At 30.0% G+C, this 26,416-nt stretch overlaps 3 protein-coding genes across 3 annotated transcripts; 2 read left to right on the forward strand and 1 right to left on the reverse strand.

Moving 5' to 3' along the window:
• The first annotated feature begins 2,867 nt into the window (after positions 1-2,867).
• On the forward strand, positions 2,868-5,320 carry LOC124920982 (WAT1-related protein At3g28050-like). Its single transcript, XM_047461574.1, has 7 exons — positions 2,868-3,252; positions 3,328-3,390; positions 3,459-3,575; positions 3,651-3,879; positions 4,301-4,462; positions 4,593-4,744; positions 5,125-5,320. The coding sequence occupies exons 1-7, from the start codon at positions 3,062-3,064 to the stop codon at positions 5,228-5,230; spliced, it is 1,020 nt and encodes a 339-aa protein (XP_047317530.1). The 5' UTR covers positions 2,868-3,061; the 3' UTR covers positions 5,231-5,320.
• An 11,173-nt stretch (positions 5,321-16,493) lies between these two features.
• On the forward strand, positions 16,494-18,801 carry LOC124920984 (rac-like GTP-binding protein 4). Its single transcript, XM_047461576.1, has 8 exons — positions 16,494-16,779; positions 16,958-17,045; positions 17,113-17,222; positions 17,320-17,383; positions 17,780-17,844; positions 17,915-17,980; positions 18,362-18,459; positions 18,557-18,801. Exons 1-8 carry the CDS (start codon positions 16,675-16,677, stop codon positions 18,588-18,590), a joined length of 630 nt encoding a protein of 209 aa, XP_047317532.1. The 5' UTR covers positions 16,494-16,674; the 3' UTR covers positions 18,591-18,801.
• A 693-nt stretch (positions 18,802-19,494) lies between these two features.
• Positions 19,495-26,132, reverse strand: LOC124928991. The gene is made up of 4 exons (XM_047469245.1): positions 26,011-26,132; positions 24,334-24,531; positions 20,253-24,140; positions 19,495-19,897 (listed from the first exon to the last, which is right to left on the reverse strand). The coding sequence occupies exons 1-3, from the start codon at positions 26,130-26,132 to the stop codon at positions 20,300-20,302; spliced, it is 4,161 nt and encodes a 1,386-aa protein (XP_047325201.1). The 3' UTR covers positions 19,495-19,897; positions 20,253-20,299.
• Between the last annotated feature and the right edge of the window lie 284 nt (positions 26,133-26,416).

The following is a 26,416-nucleotide window of genomic DNA, read 5'->3' on the forward strand; positions in this document are numbered from 1 at the left end:
CCTAAAAATGTTTTTAAAATGGTCAAATTTTGCACGTGATTAAACATTGCATTAAACATTTCAATGTCAACTAAAGCTCTTTTTCTTTCTGACAAAATATCATTTAAAAACATTAAGGTCGGTAGTAGTATAGAATACTTGTTTAGCCACATAATCTTCTCGTGTTGCATTCTGGTATTGGAATCTGGGGATTGAATAAGAGCAAGCTCTAATGGTAGAGCATAATTGAAAGATTCTCAAACCAGTATGTTTTTTTAAAAAAATTAGAAATCATTCTAGATCATATTCGATGTACTAAATTTCTAAATTAAAATAAAAAAAAAGATTAATACTCTTTACAATTAGGGATGACAATTGGGCGGTTCGGAACGGAAAATACATTTACTACTTCATCCCGTTTTAATTTCGGGAATTTTTTTAATACCATATCCGCTCCGTTCGAATTTTTTCGATTTCGGGAAATCTCATGGGGCACCATTAATAATTTATTTTTTAAAATAAATAAAAATTATATAATAAAATTATATAAACGATTTTTTTAATATAATATATATTGTAATATATTAAAATTTTATATTGTTATAAAGAATTACTTTTATAAAATACAGTGAATAAATAAATATATTAGTAATTTAATATATTTAATTATGTTTACGGTGTTCGGGACAAAATCGGGGCGGGTCGAGACGAGGAACGCAAATATCATCCCCGCGACCCCGTCCCATCCCCGATCGGTTTCGGGAAAATTCCGTCCCAAACGGAGCAATTCGGTTCGGTTTTCACGGAACGGTTTTAAATTATAAATTATCGTCCTTTAAAAAACCTAAACTTCTATTGAAAATAAGAGTATATTACTAAATTGTTCTAGGAATTAAAATATAATTTAAAAAATCTAACTCATTCAAATTTGAGAAATATTTTGTTTGAATATTAATAGTTCACTGAAAACAAATAGAACCGATCCTTTGAGATTGTAGGTCATTGGTAACCATCTTTATTTTTTTGTTATGATTCTGACTTTCCAATCTTGAGTTTTATAATCAATTTGTTTAGAAACTCATTATTCATTCATACAAACATTATTATGGCTTCAACGAGAAAAGAGGTTTTTTTGGGTTTTACCTCGGTTTCTCATAAAAAAAAAAATTCGATAAAAAGTAGAAAAATATTAGTTTTTAAAATTTAAAGACTAAATTATCCAAAAGATATGATTTAAGTGAGAAAATGATGATTTAGAAAGAAAAGATAAAATTAGAGAATAATTTTAGTATTTAAATGAATAAAAATATTAATTAAATAGTTAATATAATATTTGAATATTTGAGATAAAAACTAAATTTTATTTTAAATAACCAAATATCAAAATAAGCCCTTGTCAATTATATGTTTAGGAACAATTATTGAGTGATAGGATACATAAATTGAAGTGACTAGACATATGGGTCTTATATCTTTATTATCTTATGATGCCGTGGGAATGTGGACTGTCGGTCTTATATCCTTATTATCTCATCCTTATTATCTCTTATTATCTCATGGCGGAGAAATTTAGAGTTTTTTCGGTTTTGAGATTATTTTAAAAGCATAGATAAAGAAAAATAATGATCGGTGATAATTTTAAGAAGGTAATGATTATTTTTGATAAAAAGACTTAAGGCTTGTTCTCTTTGTTTTTTTTTTAAAACTCAACCCAAATCAATTTTCTAATCAATCACTTCTCAACAATCACATCACTCGTTTCATTAACCAAAATACCAAAATACCCTCTATTTTAAATTATTATTTATTATTTTATTTATATATATCAATACCCTTTAAGTCTTTTTACTAAAAATAATCATCACTTCCTCAAAATCATCACCAATCATTATTTTTTTTCTCCATCTAGATTTTTTAAATAACCCCAATCCGAACAAGGCCTTAAAGGGTATTGATATATATAAATAAAATAAAAAATAATAATTTAAAATAGAGGGTATTTTAGTATTTTGGTTAATGATTTGAGTGATGTGATGGATAAAAAAATGGTGAAATGATATTTGATTTTGTATGATTTTTTTAAAAATTCATAGTGATCAAGGCCTTAGTTACATAGAATCATATATCTTTTAACATTTTCAATCACCTCCTCCTTGAAGATCTTTTTTCAACATCTTTCGTATTATATGAGATTCGATTTAGAAACTGATAAATTTGTCGAAAATCTCATTATCCTTTTCGAAAATATTTGCGCACATTAATTTTTACTTATTTGTTTGATTTATTTCTAATATTGTTATATTTTTATTATTGTTATTATTATTTCTTTCTTTTTATTAAATTGACAACTCTTATCTATATACATATATACAGGGACGGAACCAAGATTTTGAACTGGGGTGGGCTTAAAATAATAAAGGAAATTTTTTGAAAAAAAACAAGTATATAAAAGTAAAATTTTATCATTTTTTTTAATAATTAGATAAAAAAATATCGAATTATATTAATTTTTTTAAGAAATTAAGGGTAATATCATATTTCTACTGTAAAAAAATTTTTTTTTTCGGGGTGGGCCCCTACATAGATTCGTCAATGTCTATATATATATAATGATGCTTAATTTTTAAAGATTTATATATATATATATATAATAATGCTTAATTTTTAAAGTGTTCGGATTGCCGGGTCGAAAGCTGTGATTAATTTAAATATATATGTGAAAGTAAATAGATACTTGAGTCGGATTATTGGTTGACCCGCCCATAAATATTTTTACGATAATATTTTTTTTTTACCATTTTTTTATTTTATCAGTACTCGCATCGAGATTCATGCAAGTTTGTTTAAAATATTTCAATTTGTTCTTCTTCACTCTGATTCTCACTACATACAGTAGATCCTTCTTCAATACTTCATGTGTAGGGGCCCTTGATCATCGTAAAACAAATCATTTTCCCCATCAAAAACATGTGAATCTGTATCTCAAACGAGGGAAACATCACTCCCCAAGTCAATTCTCTCCCTTATCGCTTTCCCTATATAAACATATGTGATTTCTCTGACCTTGATTAGACCGACGAAGATGGAATTGAAATCATGTTTGGCCGCTTTGATGCCATACATAGCCATGATCCTGGTGGAATGCTTCGACGTCGGCCTGACCACTATCAGCAAAGCAGCCATGTCTAACGGATTGAGTCACTTCATCTTTGTTGTATACTCCAACGCCCTTGCCGCTGCCCTACTACTTCCGCCTGCATTCATCTTCAACAGGTACAATTTCATTCTTCCAACAGTATATTTTACTAGAATCTTGTTCAATTTCAGTTCAAATGGTTTTAAATGCAGGAAAACCGGACCTCCGTTGACACTTTCTCTCCTCTGCAAGTTCTTCCTGCTCAGTCTGATTGGGTAAACAGATATCTTAATAAACCCTAATTAATGGAATAATTAATTGGGTTTCTTCCTTTTTGATACAGAATAACTATAATGCAGAACTGTGTCTTCACTGGCATCAATTACAGCTCCCCTACTCTTGGATCAGCCATGAGCAATCTGGTTCCAGTGTTTACCTTTTTGCTTGCTGTTACTTTTAGGTTTTTCCTTGTTAGAACATTTTAAATATCTTATTTCAAAAAAATGCAATTACATTCATTCTCGTTCATTTGTAGGCTGGAAAAGATTGATTTAAGAAGCTTAAGAAGTCAGATAAAGATATTAGGCACTTTGGTTTCAATTTCTGGAGCTCTTGTAGTGACCTTTTATGAGGGTCCTGCTATCTTATCAGTATCTTCACACATATCTGATTCAAATGTTTTAGCAACCGAAACCAATTGGGTACTTGGTGGGCTTTTTCTCGCAACTGCCAGCTTCTGTCTTTCGGTTTGGAATGCTTCTCAGGTACATCTGTTTAATGAGCTAGATTATATTAGTTTATTAGGTTTAAACCCGCATTGTAAAACCAAACTTATGGATAAAATTTCAAGGGTTGAGATTCATGCATAGAATCTAGAAGGTTGCAATCTGGATTTTCATTGATCCATATTTTACCCAACTCATTGTTACTGCAAGTTCTTGATCTAAGAACTTGAGAATTTGAGAAGATCTTGATCTAGACTTATACCAATGTAACTAGAAAACCTCAATATTTGTTCAAACTGTTGTCCACTTTTATATGCAATCTCAACCCTTGAGAATCTTAAAATGTTTGTGTGTTGCCTTTACTTGAAGTTTCATGAGAACGAACAACAAACAAAAAGAAAAGTTAATTCCTTTTTCATCTATAGTTGCTCTATTGAAAAATATATATTTAAATTTGAAGGCAGCAATTCTGAAAGGATACCCATCTGGGATGACTATTGTGGCATTCTACTGTTTATTTGGGGCAATCCAATGTTCCATAGTTTCATTAATCGCAGAGAGAAATAATCCCAGTGCTTGGAAGCTGTCGGGAGAGATTGAGTACATCTCAGTCATTTACTCTGTAAGAACATAAAACAAACTCTCTTTTTTTTCCCATTTGGAAACACTTTTTCTGTCAGATATCTTGTCTTGATCCTGATTCAGATCCAGAAGCAAAATGTGTTTTTATTGATATATATATATTGTTTTAGGCTGTCTTTGGTGGTGTTGTGACATATTGCATAATGACATGGTGTATTTACAAGAAGGGACCTATTTTTGTGGCGTCGTTCAAACCTGTCAGCATTGCCATTGCTGCCATATTCAGCTATGTTTTTCTTGGAGAGTCACTTTACTTGGGAAGGTAATTACAGTAAAATACAACTTACTTTCTCCCGTTGTATGTGTGTATTGCAGATCTTTAACAGAAAACATACATAAATTTCGAGACTGTCTGATAGATTTACTCACCCATGTTAGTTCAGTTGGTAAGTGTAGGTTCTATTTCACTGAAAGAACCTTCATTATTGAAGGAGTTGTAGCAATGAAATGTTGGTCTCAAAAATGAAATTATATGTTTTTGTTAGATTTTTTTCATGATTCAAATGAGATCGCTTCTGAAAACAATTTTTTAGTCAAACCCATATTCTGAAATTAGTTGGTGATTTCTTTGTCAAATCCAGATTCAAAAACTAAAGTGTTTCCCGGGTGCTTGCTAATTTAACATGTTATGCCTTTTTGCAGTGTCATTGGGGCCATTTTTATAGTGATTGGATTCTACGGAGTAATGTGGGCAGGGACAACAAATGAGGACAACAAGAAGAAGGAGCCTTATATGTTTCTTAAGTAGAATCTGACCTCGTTTTAGGTTAGATTGTAGAAAGTGTAAAAATTGAAACTTTGTTATTGTATTGAATGAATAATTTTTTTACTTATAATAATCAATTCATATAAGAATATATATATATAGTATTATTAGCTTATAAATGAAACATAACTTTATATTTAAATTTTGAACAGTGAAGAGTACTAAGTAATTTATTGGAGTTTTAATCTAATTATGTAAGGGTCTGTTTGGGTTAGTAAATTGACATTTGATTTGGAATTAAATGGTCTAATTCTTAAGTTTTATATAAATGAAATTATGCTTAAAATCAACAAACTACCACAATAATTCACGTCATTAATTTTTTTTCTCTTTTATTATCTCTTTCTTAATTATTTTTTTCTCTTAATATATATATATATATATATATATTATATATAAAAATATAAAAAAAATGATATAAATAAATTTTATATAATTATTATATATTGAAAAATAAATTAGGTGAAAAATATTTTTAATTAGAATAATATATATATATATAAAAAAGTAAAAAAAATAAAAATTATTTTTATTAATATATTTATATAATATATTAAGAAAAATTAGGATAATAAATTTAGTAATTTTTATTATATATAATGTTATATCATGATTTGTATTTAATATGAGAAATGATTGGAGAGAATGATGTGGCGCAATTTGATTAGCCAAAAAAATAATAAAATTTCTCTCTTTTTTTTCTCTCCTCACCTTTTATCTTTTTTACAACTAGTGACACATCATTCTCTCCTTCATTCCCACCCTCTCTCAAATTCCCTCTCTTATCACTCCTCTTAATATTAATATAAGAGATATAATTATTTTTTTATTTTTTATATTTATGAAAAAATTACATAATTATTCAAAATATAACTTACAAAATATATATACATACACAAAATTATAAAATTATTCAACATCATAATGGTCTAGCGGTTAAAGTATTAACCCTTTATATTGAAGACTAGGGTTCAAATCTCTCCAAAAGAAGTAATCATTATATGTGAGTGTGCGAACATTGATGGTTGAAACGGAAGTGAGAATGTTTGATTAAATAACACAAACATTGGTGAAAAAAATTTGAGGGTTCGTCTATGGAGGGAATGTTGGCTAGAGTAATGTAAACATTTGTGATAAACCTCTAAGGGTTCGTCCATGGAGGGCATGTCGACTTAGAGTAAAGAAAACATTAGAAAGAAAACCCAAGAATTCGTCCACGGAAGGTGATTTAAGGCTTAGGATCATGTCCGAGATTGTTTAAGAATGCACCCTCAAATTTGGATATTAAATAATCAAAATCATTATAAATATAAAGACTTAAATGAATTAGTTATTTGATTTTTGTAATATTTTTATTTTTTCAAATAAGTATATAATAATAAGTAATATTAGACCACTAGATAATTTATATAATTATTCAAAAAATAACTTACATAATATAATATATATATATATATATATATAAAATTATAAAATTATTTCAACAACTATAAGTGGTCTACCGATTAAAGTGTTAACATTTTATACTAATACTAAAGATAATGTTTCGAATCTCTCTAAAAGAAGTAATTATTATATGTGAGTACGCGGACGTTGGTAGATGAAGCGGAAGTGAGAATATTGACTTGATGCTTGAGTAACGCAAACATTGGTGAGAAAACCTAAGGGTTCGTCTATGGAGGGAATGTCGGCTTAGGTAACACAAACATTGGTGATAAAATACCTAAGGATTTATGCCTAAATGTATAATCGAATGTTTAAGAATGCTCCCTCAAATTTGGTTATTAAATAATCAAAATCATTATAGTTTTAAAAACTTGAATGAATTAGTTAATTAATTTTTTTAATATTTTTAAATAAGTATATAATAATAAATAATATTAGACCTCAGTAAATAATTTATATAATTATTCAAAATTTAACTTACAAAATATATATACATACACAAAATTATAAAATTATTTCAACAATCATAAGTGATCTAGCGGATAAAGTGTTAACATTTCAGACTAAAGACTAGGGTTTGAATCCCTCTAAAAATGTAATTAGTATTGAGTGCGCGAACATTGGTAGATAAAGTGGAAACGAAAATGTTGACTTGAGAAAACCTAAGGGTTTGTCCATAGAGGGAATGTCGGTTTGAGTAATACAAGCATTGATGATAAAAAATTGATTGGTAATTTGATCCAAAATTCAATGTTTGAAGATATGTTTTATCGAAACTAATTTTATTTCCACCTAATGAATGTTTCAATTTATATGATTTTGGATAGGCTTAAAAAAATAACAAAATAATTTTAAATAAAACGAGTGGATAAAAATAAGTTTTGTCATATTTTTAATAATTAGATAAAAAAATATTGAATTATATTATAAAGTCATATTATTAACGTAATTTTTTTTTTGTTTTTTATATCATTACTCGTGAAAATGCACTGACTACATGCTAATTAATAATTAGAATTCCAATTAAATACAATTTATTGTAATTTTATAATTCTCAATTCCATTTTTTTTAGTTCGGAATTGTAATTTTAAATATTTTGTGTGCTTTTTCAAACAAAATAACTTAATATTATTTTATCATTTAAAACACGATTAATGTTTTCAATCGATAATTTTTTTTGGAATTTAGGATTTTAAAATATCAAACCAAAATATTTTTTTCTTTTATAATTTAGTAAGTTAACTTTTGAACTGATATATATGTTTTTTAATTTAAAAAGTTAACATGTCGAACTGATATTTTTTTATAAAGATATAATGTTGAACCGATATTTTTTTTTACTGAGAATCTAAACTTAAATAAAATTCTTGACACTTAAGCTATTCTAATCAATCGTGTTAAATTAATATTATAATAAAATAGATAATATATATTAAAATTAATTTTATTATATTTTTTAAATATAATATTTGGAATTGAATTACAATTTTATAATTTTCTAAAATAGTAATTGAATTATAATTTAATGTCAATTCTCATTGAATTAGAATTAGAATATCAATGTCAATGTCAATGTCAATTCCATTCATCTAAACATTCCTTAGAGTCTTTCTATCTTTTCAAGTACAACACCAAATTTAAAAATTATAATACTTCTCAACTTTTCAAATACACCAAGTTTAGGGTTAACATCAAGATGATGCACAAACAATGAAATTGTAATGAAGTGAAGAGGTCTTTTGTACAAGCATAGAACATTTTAGATTGAAACGTAGCTCCGATGTTGTCACACAATTCATAGAGACTAAGGATGGCAATGAGTACCTTACACGTCGGGTAGTAAAGTACCCGTCCCCAAACTTAATTTTTATTTTACTACCCGAATCTGACCCTGACGGGTATCTTTATTTCTTTAACCATCCTCGATTCACTGGGTATCCGATCTCCGATGAGTACTTCATTACCCAATTAAAGTGCGAAACATAACTTTATTAAATATAAATAACATTAAAACTAGTAATATCGAAATTTTAAAAACACAAATAAAAACATTACTTATTTAATATATTTATGTTGTAAATGTTGAAAAATATAACTAACTTTTTTATTATTATTGGAGTTGAAAAAGAAATAGAAAGACTAAATGTTAGAGAAAGAAGTTAAGGAGTAAGGTTGAAAATGAAGATTAAGGAGACATAAATAATATTTTGTTATCAAAAGAAGGAATTTTTTTTGTTATTGAAAAATGATGTTTACCGTAAAGTGTAAGGTGTGGATAGAATAAAATAAATGATATATAGTTATTGTAATGATGTTATAGGTGAAAATAGGGATGGCAATTTGAAACCGCCCCGCGAAAACCGAACCGAATTGTCCCGTTTGGGATGGTTTTTCTTCGAAACTGAATGGGAATGGGGCGGGGATGGTATTTGTGTCCCCCGCCCCGCTCCGCCCCGATTTCACCCCGAATCTACCCCGAATCTGCCCCGAACACCATAAACATAATTAAATATATTAAATTATCAATATATTTATTTATTCACTATATTTTATAAGAGTAGTAATGTTATTTCTTTATAATAATATAAATTTTAATATATTATAATATATATTATATTAAAAAACTTGTTTATATAATTTTATTGTATAATTTTTATTTTATTTTAAATAAAAATAATTATTAACGGTGCCCCGCGGGATTTCCCGAAACCGAACGGGGCGGGGATGGTATTAAAAAATTTCCCGAAATTAAAACGGTGCGGGGACGGTAAATGCATTCCCCGCCCCGAACCGCCCCATTGCCATCCCTAGGTGAAAAGTCACCCTAAGCCTTAACAAAAAATAATAATAATATAATCCGGGTTTTGGATTTCACACATTTTTCGTTCTCAACCCCCAAATTTGATTGAATAACCTTCTCTCCAACCCCGAACTTGATTTAAAATCTCTGAAATCTACCATGGAGTACTCACGAATATTGTGTGCACGGTATTTATTGACATCCATAGAGACGAATGTTTAGTCATTTTATCATTTTATCATTTTATTCGGAAGAAGTTGTAAAATAAGTCAATGTTAGACATTTTTTTTAAAGTTTATATAAATATATTTTGAAGAGAAACTAATTAACATAATTTTCTTTTCCAACTTGAAAAGGCAAATTGATTTGGTTGATAATAAACAAAGTTACAAGTAGGAGAATATTATGGAATAATGGATGAATGGGGGTCATCAATCATGATTAACTAAACCAACCCATTTATCCCCCTTGCACAGTTCTAACTTTTGTGATCATAAAAGTGGCTATTTCCTTTGCTTTGGAGCTAACCCTTTTCCTTTCACACTCCAAACTGGAAAGCAACAAAGCAATTCTGCAAAGTATCAAACCAAATCATTTTTATACCTAACTAAATATTAAAAGCACATAACCACTAATGTTTTCTTTTCCTTTTGACCTATTTGTTATCCCATGATTTTAAAAAACTTGTATTTGTTAGGTCTGTCAAGATTAGTTTTTAGTTTAAATTTTTATGACCATTTAATTTTTTTTTATTATAAATATATATATATTTTAAATATAGAAAGATAACACTATTTGATGTCAACTTAAAAGCGTTCTAAGAATTTTTTTTTATTATATTTATAAAATAATATTCTAAAGTAATTTGTATATAAAAAAAATTACATTAAATTATAATTTAATTATGATGCAAATAACAATAATATATCAAACAAAAGAAAACTTTTAAATTTTAATTTGACAATAATTAATTGACCATTATGACATAATTATTACAATAATGACATACTCATTATAATTTCTTGAAAAGTATGTTTTGTGTCTAGAAATTGCCGGGATATTATTTACATATATTTTGACTTATTTTTATATAATGTTAAAATAGCCATCACAAGTATATATATATATATATATATATATATATATATATATATATATATATATATATATATATATATATATATATATATATATATATATATATATATATATATATATATATATATATATATATATATATATATATATATATAAAAAAGGAAAAAAGCTCAATTAGACGTATGTACTTGTACAATTAGCTCACTTAGACGTATGTACTAATAAAAGGTCATTTAAACATATGTACTATCAAAAATTGGCTCATTTAGCCTCTTTTAATAACCATGGTTAACTTTTATTTTTAAATTTATATATTTATTAATTAAATATTAATATATTTTCTCTTTCCACCTTTTTCATTAATTAAACTAAGTAATTTATTTTATTCTTAATTTTTTTTATTATTTTAATATTAATTTCTCTTTTATATTTCATCTTTTGTTTTATTAGTTTTTATTTCTTATATTTCTTAAATTCTTATTTTTTAAAAACAATTTAACAACTTATTTATGAATTTTATGTTTTCTGTAAATTATTTTTTGAAGGGTTTTTTCTTATTTAATTTAATATAATAAAAATGAAAAAGGGTTTTTTCTTATTTAGTTTAATATAAATAAAAATGAAATTAATAATTTTTTATTTAATTTTTATTCACGACTTATATTATTATATTAGTAGTAAAGGAATTGTTTTGTCTAATATTTGATTATTACTCTTTTGGTGTTTGATGAATGAGTTTTTATTATTATTCAATTCTTAATTATTAATTAATTTATTTTTGTGTTGAAAGATTTTTATTGTTGAAAGAATTTTCATTGTTATATTCAATTATTGGGATCAAACAATTTTAAAATAATTAATAATTAATGTGAATATAAAAAAATATATAAAAAAAGAAGAAGAAATATAGAGTTCAAATAATTAATGATGAATGCTCATATATATAAAATAAAATTAAAATAATCAATCATAAATACTCATATAGAAATAATAAAAAATTAGAAATAAAAATAAAAATAGAGGGTTCATTTATTAGTAATAAATGAAATAATAAATGAAAAGGGAAGAGAGAGAAAATATATTAATATTTAATTAAGAAATATTTAAATTTAAAAATAAAAGTTAACCATGGTTACTAAAAGAGGCTAAATGAGCCAATTTTTGATAGTACGTACGTTTAAATGAACTTTTATTAGTACATACGTCTAAGTGAGCTAGTTGTACAAGTACATACGTCTAAGTGAGCTTTTTTCCTATATATAAATTATAATGTCAATTCCTAGTTTTATAAATACTACTCCTATATAATACTCCTATATAATTGTAAATCCAAGTTCCAACCCAATTCATTTAATACAAGTTAAAATATAAATTGCTCCTAAATTTTATAAATATTACTCCTAAATTTTGGTATTTTATTTATATATAAATTTGATATGTCTATATTGAAGAGTTAAAATAAATACATTCATATGTTAGTATATAAATTATGTTATACTTAGTTTTCCATTTTTTCTTTATAAAAGTTAATGAGTTTGGAAGAACAAGAATAAGAAAAACATAAAAGTTGATTGAGTTTTTATTTATTTTTTATTATTATTTTAAAACTTTGTAAATGGTTCTCAACAAATACAATAGTGACACGGTATATAAATAATGTTATAGCAAGTTTTTCATTTTTATTTATAAAAAATTGTATTTAGAGTTGTAACTAAAAATGGTGTTACAATTTTAAACTAATTAAATTAATTAAATGAAAATTAGAATTTGAATAAATAAATTAAATATAAATTCATACCAAATCAAATATGTATTTTTGGTGAAATTTAATGCAATAGATAAGATCGAATATCAATGGATAAGATCGAATGTCAAGAGTTTTAAAATGACAATCGTTAGATTAATTATCAGCCATTGGATTGATAAATGATTTTATTGAGATGATTTAATTTCCAGCTATATATATCCCTTCATATTGGAATTCTTCATATATCTCTTCTTCACTCATTTCATTATCTATCTAGAATTTGAAATGTTATTTATTTATTTTCTTGAGTGTCTTCGAGTTCTTCACTCAATTGAGTGTTTTCGAGTTTTTCACTCAATCGAGTGACTTTCGAGTTGTTGACTCTTCGTATTTTCGTTGAAACCCGGTGCTCGATTCAGGTACTTTGTCACGTTCGATGCGTAGTGATTCTAGTGTTGAATCACTACTAGATTCGGTGTACCTTGGGAGACATGAGCTAACTGCGATAAATTTCAACACAAGGAGAGACAGTGAACTGTTTTAAGGAAAATGTGTTAAACACATCACTCGAATCAACATTATATTATGGTGATTATATATATTGTATTTTTTTTCATAACATTATTTATAAATATATTTCTCTTATTTTAAGACAAACATATGTGAATGACCAATTTTATTTATCTTTATTTTAAAATATTGTGAGAGAAGAGATTAATTTTCTTATCATTGTATTATCGACCGTATTTTAATAGTCTAATGCACATGTAATATTATAATAATTTATAATATTAATTTTATAATTTAAAATTGCACACAAATATATTAGATTAGTCTTATTTTTACCATATAATTAGCTGTTCCTGTTCCTGACAATTTATTTAGATTAAAAAAAAAAGGTATAATATTAAAGAGATTCTGACCCATTTATTAATTTAGGTAAAGTGATAATTATTATTTATTTTTTATGAAAAATAATTGTTTGGTTTTACAATTTACTTCATAGATTGTATACTCTTTCATATATATATATATATATATATATATATATCAATATCAACTCACGGTCTCGTGTGGTAGTCAAACTTGTCAATTATGTTTTTTTTGTCTTCTTAATCTTTGGAAGCAAAACATTTGGCTCTTCATTTTAATTAACTTCAATTTGTAAAATCTTTTTTAGGATTTCTAATAAGATGGTTAATCGTTTATAAAAAAATCAAAAAAAATTTGTTCTAAATAGTTTGTTCACAGAAAAATAATCATAAACGATGTTATCGATTTTTCTTCAACCACTAGTTCTATTGGATGTATTCTCGGTTCAGTAAATCTTCGCGCTCACTGTTTCTTTTTTTATTATTTGGAGGAAATCAAAGTTTAAACAAAAAAAATTATCAAAACTAAATTATTTACAATCTTTTTATCTCTTATGAGTTATGACATTTTCTTAGTTAATGTTAGTATCGTGAAGGTGATTAGTTCTCTACTAGACTAAATTCAATGGGTTAAAATTATTAAAAAAAATGTCAAAAGTTCATGGAATAATTAAATGTAAAAAGTAGTGGTTCCAATGTGTCAATTATCGTTTTTAAAATCTTTTAGTTTTATATTAGTTGAATATCCATGACCCTTCGATTTGGCCAGTAATATAATTGATTAGTTGATTATTTGATTTGAGTAAAAAGAAAAATCATGATCATCTTTCTTTATGATGTATTTGTGTTAATTTTATAAGTCCTCATATTTTATTTTTTGTTTTTATTTATTTATTTATTTTAGAAGTTAATTTTATCACGGTCTCATTTGAATTATTCTAGTTATTTATTATTATATTATCATTACTGTAATATTAAATTTAAATTGTAATAAATTAATAATTAAATTAAAATTTTATATTTATTTATATTTTGTTATATGTTTTTAAAATATTTCACAACCATTAAGCATTACAAAGATATTGCATTACTTGTTCTAAATTTTGATAATTTTATTTCTATTGATTTTTTTGACTTAATTCCCTTGTAATATTAACTTATTTTGTACCTCAATTAATAAATAAAATTGATTATTTAAAAATAAAAAATAACTTAATTTGTTATTAAAATAAATTCCTTATTAAAATTGACATATTTTCGTTAGATTTTCAAGTTAAAGTTAAAATGTCTAAATAAGTTTGAGAAATTTTAACTCACCAAGGCAGCTCAACGGTAAAAGTCGATATAAAAGAATAAAATGTAACCGTATCGAATTCAAGAAAACGTATTCCATACAAAACAAAAATGGAAAATTTTATTTAGATATTTGATTTTTGATAATTGAATAACCGTAAGATTTTTACTAGCTATATTGTGAAAGACGATGAAAAAATACATTTTTAACTGAATGTATGAATTAGATGACCTCCGACCACAAATAAAAAAAATAATATTTTATCAAACAAATTGGTTGCAAAAGTCTTAAATGTGTTTAATTTAGTTATATAATTGTTTAGTATCAAATTATATTACTTTCACTTCAAAATATATTATTTTTATTTTAAATTATGTTTTTTTATTTGTTTTGTATATATATGAAGCTTGTAGTGTATGAATTTAACTATGAATCACTCATGTAAAAAGATAATTGAGGTGATTAAAGACAGTTGTCTATGTATAAAGAAATGTTTATACTACATATGTGAATGTATATTTTATTAATACTAGAAAAGTCTCTCTCTATATAACTCCTTAAATCCTTGTTTGATTTAATTTGAATTAAGTTTTTACAAAAATAATAAAATAATTATATTCTATAATTTATTTACCTAATATTAAATCGATGAGAAAGAGATTTAAGTAATTTGTTATATATATTATATTTTTATATTTTAAAAGGTTATATATATATATTTAAATTAATTATATATATAATTAAGATATTAAATTATTTTAATAAAAAAGTTAAATAGAGAATAACTGTTTAATATTAATATTTTTTTTAATTAAAATATCAAATAATTTAATAATAATAAATTCACAACACTTCAAATTTTAGGAATAACTGTATATAATAAAAGTACAAACTCATTTGTTATAATATTCATTATAAATGTTTGGTTCACACTATCATTATTATATTCCGTAAAAATGCCAAAATTGTAAAATAATTACCATTAATGTAAAGTTGTTACAAATTTGTATTTTTCAAAGTACAACTTATATTAACCAAAGACCATTTAAGTTTTACTAAACTGTCCAATAGTCTTAATTAGTTAATCAAACTAAAGTTAAGATAGTTAAATATGGCTATGAGTTATATTAATTTATTTTCAATTTAAATAGTATTTAATATTTTCTTTTCTATTCTTTTCCTAATTGGTTTCTAATTTAAAATACCTTAATTATTTGAAAAATTACAAATACAATTTCAAACAATGTAAAAATTATCTTTATAAGAGTTTGAAAAACTTGTTAATTATTGTTTAAACTTATGCGTTAAATAGAATTAATCAAATATTCATACCATGACCAAATCCCTATATCTTAACCATATGATTCACAATCAGATTTTAGATTTTCAATATTAATAACTTTTTTATTTGACTAATTATTTTAGAAAAAGAGAATCTAATATGAGATCTCTCTATTTTTTAGGTAAATTAATACTTATTTGTTTGACTCTTTTGAAGATAATCAATTTGGTTAGAAAATACTAGTAACAAAATTGAAAATTATTAATAATAATATATTAGTCAAATAAAAAAATAAAAATTTAACCGTTACTTCTTAATCAATCTTCATTCAATTCAACGAATTTAAATAATAACTATTTCATTAATTAAAGTAATTTTTAGTACATGATAAAGCTAAACATATAACTTTGTTTTTTTTTCTAAATTTAGTTATTAATTAATTTAGATTATGATATGTTTTCATTTCCCTTTGTTAAATACAATGATGTGAAAGCAAGCATCATTTAAATTTGGAAACAAATTTTATTTAACATCAAAATTATAATTTAAAAAAAAAAACATGATCCATTAGATGAGGTAAAAAATCAGAATTACAATTTATAATAATAATATTTGAATAGTTTTTGACAAATAATTTATTATCTAGATTATGAGATAAATATTTTGTATATATAAAAAAAGGATTTATTTTGCGCCGATCGAATTGAATTGTAGCTAAAAGCCATGGTACAGAAATACTGAACCAGTAGGAATCATGTGATTATTGCCTCTCACACTCTCTCTCTCTTCTCTTTCTCTCTCTTTAGAGCTTTGAAGAAGAAGAAGAAGAAGAATTGGAATTGGGTGGGATTTTCTTTGTTGTGAAAGTTGAATAATCCATCCATCAATGGCTTCTAGTGCTTCCAGATTCATTAAGTGTGTAACAGTTGGTGATGGAGCCGTGGGCAAAACTTGTATGCTTATCTGCTACACCAGTAACAAATTCCCCACGGTAATTTACCATCTCTTTAGCTTTTTCTTCACATTTCCCCAAAATCAAATTGAAGATAAGTTGAGTTGTATCTGACACATCATACCCAGAATCTTTTTTGCTTTATGATTTGTGGATTGTACTTTATTTTTATGATCTACCCACTACTTTTTATCACTAATTTTATTGAAATCATCAGGACTATATACCTACTGTGTTTGATAACTTCAGTGCAAATGTGGTGGTTGAAGGTACCACAGTCAATCTAGGACTTTGGGACACAGCTGGTAACTAACTCTCTTTTGGTTGTCAATTGGATGTTTTTTTTGCTTATATTGAATTGTTATCATTTAGGTCAAGAGGATTATAACAGATTGAGGCCTTTGAGTTATAGAGGGGCAGATGTATTTGTTTTGGCATTCTCGTTGGTTAGTCGAGCAAGTTATGAGAACATACTGAAAAAGGTATGTTTAGTGATGGGTTTCCTACAATTTGTTTACTTTTATTATGAAATGAATCTGGTTGAAACTTGAAAGAAATATACTATGATTTTCATGGCAGTGGCTTCCTGAACTTCAACATTTTGCACCTGGAGTGCCAATTGTATTGGTTGGAACAAAATTGGGTAAGTTAGATCAGTTATTTGTTACTGGTAAATCATATTTTCAGGTGGGGGGTCACCATTTCATGCATATTCACATACTAACAACTAACTCCACCTGCACCTATTTTTTCTTGTTGACAATTTTCTTGTCATTTTTGTCCTTGATTTCAACACATTTGTTGTTTTTCTATTGTCTTCCATTTACATCAAATCAACAGTTTCCGCAAATTAAAATCATTTTTTTGTTTTGTTTTAAGAATAGTGCTTGTTATGCATCTTTTATTGCAGATTTGTCTTTTTCATTAAGACATAAGTATTTGTTTTATGAACAGAAAAGCTTAACATTTAAGTGATAATTTTCTTTTGTTTCTGCTTGTTTTGAATCTCACCACCTCTATATTCACTGTTTGCATACAGACTTACGGGAGGATAAACGTTACTTGGCTGACCATCCTGGCTTGGTACCGGTTTCCACTGCACAGGTGTGTGTCAATTTTTAATATATGGGTGGTGTGATAAACTTTGTGATGATGGTTTTTGGGCATTTATCAGGGCGAGGAGCTTCGCAAACAGATTGGTGCTTCTTTTTATATTGAGTGCAGCTCAAAGACTCAACAGGTAATGATAGTTTTGGTATCTAGTTTCCTAGAAGATTCCAATCATAGTCTAAAAATCAAATGAAAATGGATATGCACGAGATCTTTTTCTTCTCACTTTCCATTTGATAGATTCCATCCCTATTCCTACTGCAAGAGCTATTTGTAGTATGATATTGAAATGATTAAGGCTAGGCTATGTTTGGGGGTCTCTATGATTAGAATTAGAATTACATTTCAATTCTTGTGCTTGTAGAAATTATAGAACTGCAACAGAAAGGACACCTTTTTTCGGTTCAACCAAACATAACCAAAGAGAACATGGTATTAACAAGGATGGACACCTTTTATTCCATCCAAACTTTACATTGTTTCCAATTTTGCTAAAATGTGTATGATACAGAATGTTAAAGCAGTGTTTGATGCTGCAATCAAGATGGTTATAAAACCTCCACAAAAGCAAAAGGAAAAGAAGAAAAAGACACGAAATGGATGGCTATTGTCAGTAACTTATCCCCTCTTCCTATATTTTACTTGAATTAAACATTTTGGGCTTGAATGTTATGTTTTGCTAATAACTGCTGAATGAAACTTGCAGCTGCAATCGGGTGCCTCTCGGATGTTTCAAATGACATATTAGCCGCCCAAGTTGGTTCAGTCGAACACGTTATGCTGTCTGTTGACTATAGAAGTGGCCTTCTTGTAATCATTGTTTTTTGCTTTTTTTGTTATCACTTATTATAGATGAATGCATTTTAATGGATGTTTGAGATTTAATAACAATTTCTAATTCAGCAACAACAAAAAATCAACTTTTAATGGTAACACTATGTTAGTCTCTTTTAATTCATTCTTTAAAATTCAACCTACCAGTTTCATTCTTTATAGTTTATTTGACTTTGTCTGAAAAAGAACTTGAGAAGACACAAAGAAATGATCATTGCGCATTCAAGTTTCCATCCAAAATCCTCTTCCAGTTCCGTTGCGAGTCACAATAGAAGAAACGTTCCATGTAAAACTGAATCCCCACAAAAAGAAAGGGGGGCGGGCTTTCGGATAGTTCGGTATCGGCAGCTCTGTAATCAACTCGGGCCGCGATTATGCTTGTTGCTGGAAGCTGCCGAAAGCAGAAGCTAGGCAAGTTAGTAGGCGCCGCCCTTTTCCAAAAAAATATCTGCAGCTTTAGCGCTAGCCTCTTCCAGAAAAAGAAAACCCTAATCTCAAAAAAAAGGAAAAGAATAATAAAGCCTTCCAAGTAGTACCTTCTTTAATGCTTACCAGAAGAACATGGCACCAGTTGGAATGTAGTTCTTCTCTGATGGTCTGTCTGCTTGTTACTTACAAAGTTAAAAAAAAAACACTGCTTTATATGAACATCATATGCTGACAAGATAACAAAAAATTTCAAATGGAAACAAATACAAGTCAAGTATTATGTGTACAACACTGTTTGATTTATTGGCTAAAACTACAGATTTTCAACTGCAAATCAAAGATATAGGTAGGGAGGGAGAGACTTCACCTTTCACTGCAAGATACTGTTAACAAATATGCAATATATAATAATGTGTGCATTTTAATGGAAAATGTAATTTCATGTGGTTGCCAGTACAAAACAAAAAAAAAAGAACAAAAAAAAAACAACAGTTACCAGTTTGTTTATACAACACCAAGTGCATGAAGCCCAAAAGTAAGATATCTACAAAGGGGGACATGATTAATCCAAATCCACCATCCTGAAGTAGAAGATAGAAGAAGAAGAAGAATCCAAGGAACAATTCGCTTGGACAACCCCTAATTATAGACATCTTTTGCTTTACATTGGGGAGGTGGGACACTAATGTTTATAAGTAATAACTCACTTACCACCGCCCCTCCTTTCCTCAAAGCACCACTTCAAATAATGAAATCTCATAAGTCAGCACTTGTCCTCGAGAAACTGAAAAAAAAATAATAAGAGAAAGATTATGCAAGAATCCTTCAGTAAAACAGTCATCCCTCAATCACTAGATGTCTCCTGAGAATTAAACTTACTCATCCCTCAATCACTTCTTCTTCCATCAAGTCATTCAAATCATCAACTAAAACACCCTTACTTTAAATTTTATAATACTAAGGATATTGTGGTCATTTTACTCATAATCCACAATTTTTTTATATCAAACAAGCTCTTTAGCAAACATTATCTTGGATTCATATTACAATGACTTGATATATCTTTTGTGACATTAATAAATGTTATGTAAATATATAGAAGTCACAAATTAGGAAACTAGAATACACAGCTAACTCACCTGGTTGAAACCATTTGAATAAGTGATTCCACCAGCTATCAAGAAATTTATTGCCACGAAGAGGCTTGCTTGTTGTACCTAAAGCTTTCATTATCCCATCCACCTTCAGGAGGAGGATCCTTCCTCTTCACACCATTATTACTCGCCAGTTGTTGGCACATTCTAGCCTGCTCCTCAGCTAGTCCCTGACAACTAGCAACAGAGAACTGTCGTGCTACCATAGAGGATGAATCTTCTTTACTGTCAAATTCCACTGCACCGGGACCTGCATTAAGGTCTAGATTTTGCCGGCCCCACTTCCGGTTGCTCTCTCCTATACTGTTATTACTGTCCAGAATGCTAACATAAGGTGGCCTTGGATACTGTGCAGCAGCAGTCGGACCTAACATCTGTGAGTACTGTGCAGCAGCAGTCGGACCTAACATCTGTGAGTTGATGATATTCGGGAAACTGGAGAATGAGGATGATGGAATAGGAAAGCTAGTTCCGAAAGGGAAAACCGGATATTGAAAGGGAGAAGAAGATAACACGGGTCCTCCTCTGTAAACATCAGGCGTAAAATGGGTCCCACCAGAAGAAGCTGACCCTTGTTGTATCATCCTAGGAGTGGCGGTTGCAATGATTGGGAAAGACTGTTCACCTCTCTCGGGTAGGAACGACGGAATGGTTACACCTGAATAACTGTTTCCGGTTGGAAACCATGATGAGTAATTTCCACTTATAGGCGGCGGTTGGGGCAGCATACTGCCTCTACCTTGATGATTTAACAAAGTTGGTTCAGTATTTGATTCATCTAGTGCAGGCCCATCATTCAAGTCAAAGTCTCTATTATGACCTTTTAACCAGTATTGTCCTGTTTCATTAGCTCCATCAACTTGATTTAAATCAAGATCAAGTCCTCCAAAGCTCCGAGCAGGTGTAGAACCCAGAGGATCCGTTTTTTCCGATTCGTGGGAAGTTATATCTTCCAGAATATCTTCGCCTGGCGCATTAAGATCAAAATCTAACATAGGACGCTGGCATTTTCCTGTATTAGTTTCGGAAATTGAGACAGGCATGTCCAGAACCTTCCTGGGTTCGGCTGGCCTAAATGCACTTGTCGCAGCAGACCCTTTCCATCCAGGTTCCCCTTTAGTCCTCATGAGGTCATCAGGATATACAAATGGCCCTTTTGCAGCAGCTGCGACAGTCACGGAAGCAGGAAACCCACTGGAAACTGGGGAAAAGCAAAAAGGCACTGAGTTTACTGAAGGAAGAAGTGTTCTAGAAGCTGTTGAGTTTGTTGGCCTTACGTACTTCAGTTCTTCTCCAACAAATCCTTTGTTCAAATCAAATTTCGGCTTCATCTCTGAATCCGATGCTTTTGCAGCAGTCAAAGCAGAAACTGCCATAGTAGAGTGACATTCCTCAAACTTATCAGAAACCACAGCTTGAATGACTTTATCTTTATCAACCAGGCCAAGATTGACCTGGTGTTCATGGATTGGTACTGGAGCAACCATCATATGATTACTGCAATTTGTGTCCTCTGTTTTTCCAGTGTTTTTATCAGAAACAGTGATTTTGGCATTGTCTAAAAGCCGCTGCAACTTCTCATCGCTGTTGCACTCTTTTTCTGCTTGTATCAAACTAGGAGACAATTTCTGCTCTGTGTGGCCGCCAATATTAAGTCCTTCAGCCACTGAATCTTTACCCACATCACTTTCCAGATCAAAATTTGGCATTGAACCTTCAACAGGTTCCTCCTTTGAAACGATGGCTTTATCAGCGGCACATCTCACCATCATTTTACCGTTTTGAATTCTGTAAGTAGTTGAGGTTGTTGTAACTACTTTCTCAGGATTCTTAGCTTCTTCACTAACTGAGGCAGAGACCATTGATACATCATTACCCATCAATTCATCTGATCTTTCATCATTCCTATGGCATTGCTCTGGGAGTTGTTGCTCCTTTTTCAGTCTTCCAGGTGTCTGTTCAAATTTGTCAGAAGTTGTCTCCTTGACCCTGGAACAAGCATCTATCTTCCGGATGTCAGTTAATTCCTCCTCAACAGAATGATTATGGTGTTTATCATCATTATTCCCATCTCGAGAATTCAACTTTGCCTCATCACCCACGGACGAATGCTTCTCCTTCAAAGCAATTCTCTCAAGACAATCATCTGGTAGAACCAAGTCAGACTTGGCCAACATTTCATCAGCAGCAACACTGGCAAGCAGATTCATTCCAGCATCATCTCCATCTGACGGAGATGCACTTGCTTCAGAAAATTTGGCACTTTCAATCAGAGCATTGATTGAGTTAAAAGAAGATTCAAGTACTTTCCCAGCTTTGTGGTCACTCTCTGATGTTGATGAAGCAACTTTTGTAACTTCCAAGAATTTAGTAGAAGCATCTTCAGCAATCCTACATTGATCATCAGGTATGGCAATTGGTGAGACGTCGTCACCTTCATCAGATGCAGAGAGTATATCTTTTAAATCATTACTTTCCCAGGATTCAGCACGGACACCAGAAGAAGCCACAGGTTTAGGATTGTCTGTCTTCTCTTTCACATTCTGACCAGTGCTTTCAAGTTGCAATGGAGAAACTTCTGTACCATTAACTATGAGAGGGTCGTCAAGAGAACCCCCACTGACACTCTGACCTGGGCTTCTCCTGTGGCCACTATTTGGTAGCTTAATAACCGCTTTATGACTAGTCCCGTCGACATTTACATCTTTCTCGGAAGCTAGATTCCTGGGGAGTGATGAGTTTCTACTTGATCCAATTTCTCTATTGCCACTACTAGAATTCTTGCTTGCGCTTATTGATACAACAGTAGAGCTTCTAGCATCTTCCTTTCCACATAAAATCATAGTTTTATTATGATCACTTGAACAGGACTGACTGTTATTATGAGATTGGCTTGAACTACTACTCCTATCGTCCCTTGAAGGAACATTGGAGTTACTTCCAAATGCTACTCTAGATTGGCTTACCTTACCTGATACAGGTGACATGGTCTCCTTTGTTAGCCCTATTGTGGTGATAGACTTTATGGCGAGCTCACCATGAAGAGGTTTAACAGGAGTTTTGGAGGAAGTAGCCAGTGTAACTGTGTTCCTTCCAGCAATCTCATGTGGTCCTCCAGGAAGGGGTGATCTAGAAGGTGATGATGTAGCCTGAACAGATCCACTCTTTGCATCATTAACATTCATTTCAGCCTCAACACGCTTTTTCCATGTGTCGACTAAGCTTCTAGCTTTTCTCTGAATCTCCAAATTTTTGTGTGTGCGCAGATTATTAACTGATTTTCCTATGTGATACATCTTCAGAGCCTGAAGATTTACAGGAAGCTTGTTAAGAGCACAAAGTAAAACCACAAGAAATTCATCGGCATGTTTATCACCATCCTTTGGGCTACCATCACCAATCTTCCCATTGTGAATATCTTGCAGCCATTCATCTAATACAGACAAACCCTTGAGTTGAATAAATTGACAGAGGCAATCGAACCTGTCTGTGGCAGCAATCACAGCAGCCAGCGCAGATCGGCTATTCAAATCCAACTTTCTGTCGCTTCTTTCAGGCTGCATGAGTAGTACTAGCTTTTCAACCCCTTCGATATCTACCAGCCCACCTTTATCTGTTATCTTTGAAATCTCTGATCTAAGATTGCTTTCTGAAACCCGACTCCGAACACCCTCTTCTGTTTTCAAAGAGCGTTCTCTTTTAATGGATTCTGGTCCATGGTCCGATCGCTCCCTTTTCTTTCCCTTCACATGAGAAGGAAATGAAGCAGGTGCCTGTATTCCATTTGAACCAGGTTGAAACTGTGATGAATTCATTGCTTTAGGGGAGCGGCCACCAGGCTGTACTGTTGTATGCATATCTATAATTGTATTGAATGGTAGTCAAGGCACTTATTCCTATTGCAGCTGTGAGGAAATTAAGAAAATGAATACGAAATTAGAGTAAGCCAATCAGAATATATAAATAATGAAGAAGACAGATCATAATCCAGATGGACCGTATATGAATTTCGTTAACCAAACAAAACTGATGATCAAAAGAAATGAATATAAAAATAGCATAGAACCTTGCAATTGGATTGTGAAGATTCAATGTCCTGAACTTGATAGTTGAGAAATTACAATATTCCTGAAGACAGTTCAGTTTCTTCAGGAGGGATACAGCTTCAACTGAATGTAATATTGATGCAGCACAAATATCATCCTTCCGAAGACTTTGATTTGGTTTTTCAAGGCACAGGTTCCAGAAGGATACCCTTGCCAATCTTCAGCCACAACTCAAAGATAGGTCAAACAGAATGTCACTGCCAAGCTTCACTTCACCATACCAATTTGCACCTAATAACATATGTATTTACATTATATAACCCCTCAATTAATAATAATTTTGACATTTGGATGGTTTAAGACTTAAGAGACTAACCAAACAATCTGGCAACCATTTTGACATTAATCAGCTCTCCTGGAGCAAGAATATCATAAAGTGGCTAGCCAAGTAAATAGGACTACATAAAATACTGAAAACAATGAGAAAACCACAAACCCCTAAGATGTAATGATTTTGATTTCACACTAACTGGAAATGATTACAGAAAAAGGGATACTTTTTTTCTAATGTACAAGAGGACAGTGATTTTATTCGAAGTAATGCTATGTCAACAATTTAGCAAATTGCCCAGCATGAGAAGGTGATATAGCACATTATGATGAAATCTAAACAAATTACCCACTATTGTAGACGTGAAAGTCATATTTTCCATGGGGAACAAAACTATAGCAAGATACAAGTCCCGACACAATTTTCACGAATTACGCAACATTAATGGAGAACATTTAAAGGTAGGCTTTGCTAAAAATAAAAACCACTCAAATCTCATCAAAAGACCTCATCAAATTCAATGATTTGTCTTGTTGACGTTAGAACGATTCTTCCTAGATTTCATTTTTCAGTATAATTAACATTGTTATGAAGCCTCTTTTTCTCTCTCTAAGTATTGATACGTCTATTAACACTCATCCTCACACCTGTGCTCACTAAGTGACTTTTGACCATTCAAATTGTTTCCTCATCAATGATGAAATAAGCTGCCACAGTTTCTCACAGAAATAAGCTTGCCTTCACCATTAAACTGTCTCTCCCAGTCTCTGACCACTCCACATCCTACTCACCATCTATGTCAAAGTGACAATCCACTTCTCTCATTCCTTCGTCTTGGATTGGTAATACGTCCTCCTATACAAGATCATAGGGTTTGTAGACCGGTATATTAGCATTGCATGGCTCCGCTATCTCAAAAGAAGAAGGAGCTTGATTTGAAGGTCCTACTACCTCAAAAGTCTACATTGTACTCGATTGAATGATTGGGCTTCGAGGGATCCATCTCATGACATTCTAGTTTTCTAATATGCATTTTCTATAGTGATAGGATTCACTTACGGTCTCTTAATCTTCTCAATGAAATAAAAATCCACGAGGTGATGAAATACACGGAGTAATTAGTCGTAGAAAATTATTGGAACCATCCATCAGGTCCACTCAAATCTAATTTCTCAAAGAGTGAAACTTGCCTCTCCAATTCAAAAACCAACAAAGCAAGTAAAACTATCAGTGTTAGAATAGACCTTCCTGAAAAATCTTAAGCAACCCTTTGCTTGAAGTTGTGTCTCAATCACCCAAAGCGTTTCATTCTAAAAAAACTGAACTCAAGCTATCCATCACTCATGCCGTCCTTCCAAGACAAAACCTATCCATGGTGAAACTCTTATTGTTAGCATGAAATAAGGCCAGAGCTGTTTGTCTTCCATACAGGGTCTCGTTGCCCAACTGCAACTGGCAACCATGGTTGAAAATGGATGTGGGAATCATGACCTTGCTATTAGAAACCAAGGTTGAAGGGTATTACACTGTAAACAAGTTGTCAATCTGGAAGAAGTGTTGAATTTTTAAAAAGTCCATGAGCAACTACATGTGTCTATACAAATAAGACAAGGGAAAATGATCCATTTGGTCACATGAAACAAGGTAGATGGATAAAAACTTGATTAACAAGATAATGAACTAGAGACAAATTCTCTACAACTTGGAAAAGGTTTATATGGTGGAGTACCCTCAATTACAACACCAAAATCAAGTAGCTAAACAATTTTCCA

This window comes from Impatiens glandulifera, chromosome 1, assembly GCF_907164915.1.
Source record: "Impatiens glandulifera chromosome 1, dImpGla2.1, whole genome shotgun sequence".
Classification (NCBI taxonomy): domain Eukaryota; kingdom Viridiplantae; phylum Streptophyta; class Magnoliopsida; order Ericales; family Balsaminaceae; genus Impatiens; species Impatiens glandulifera.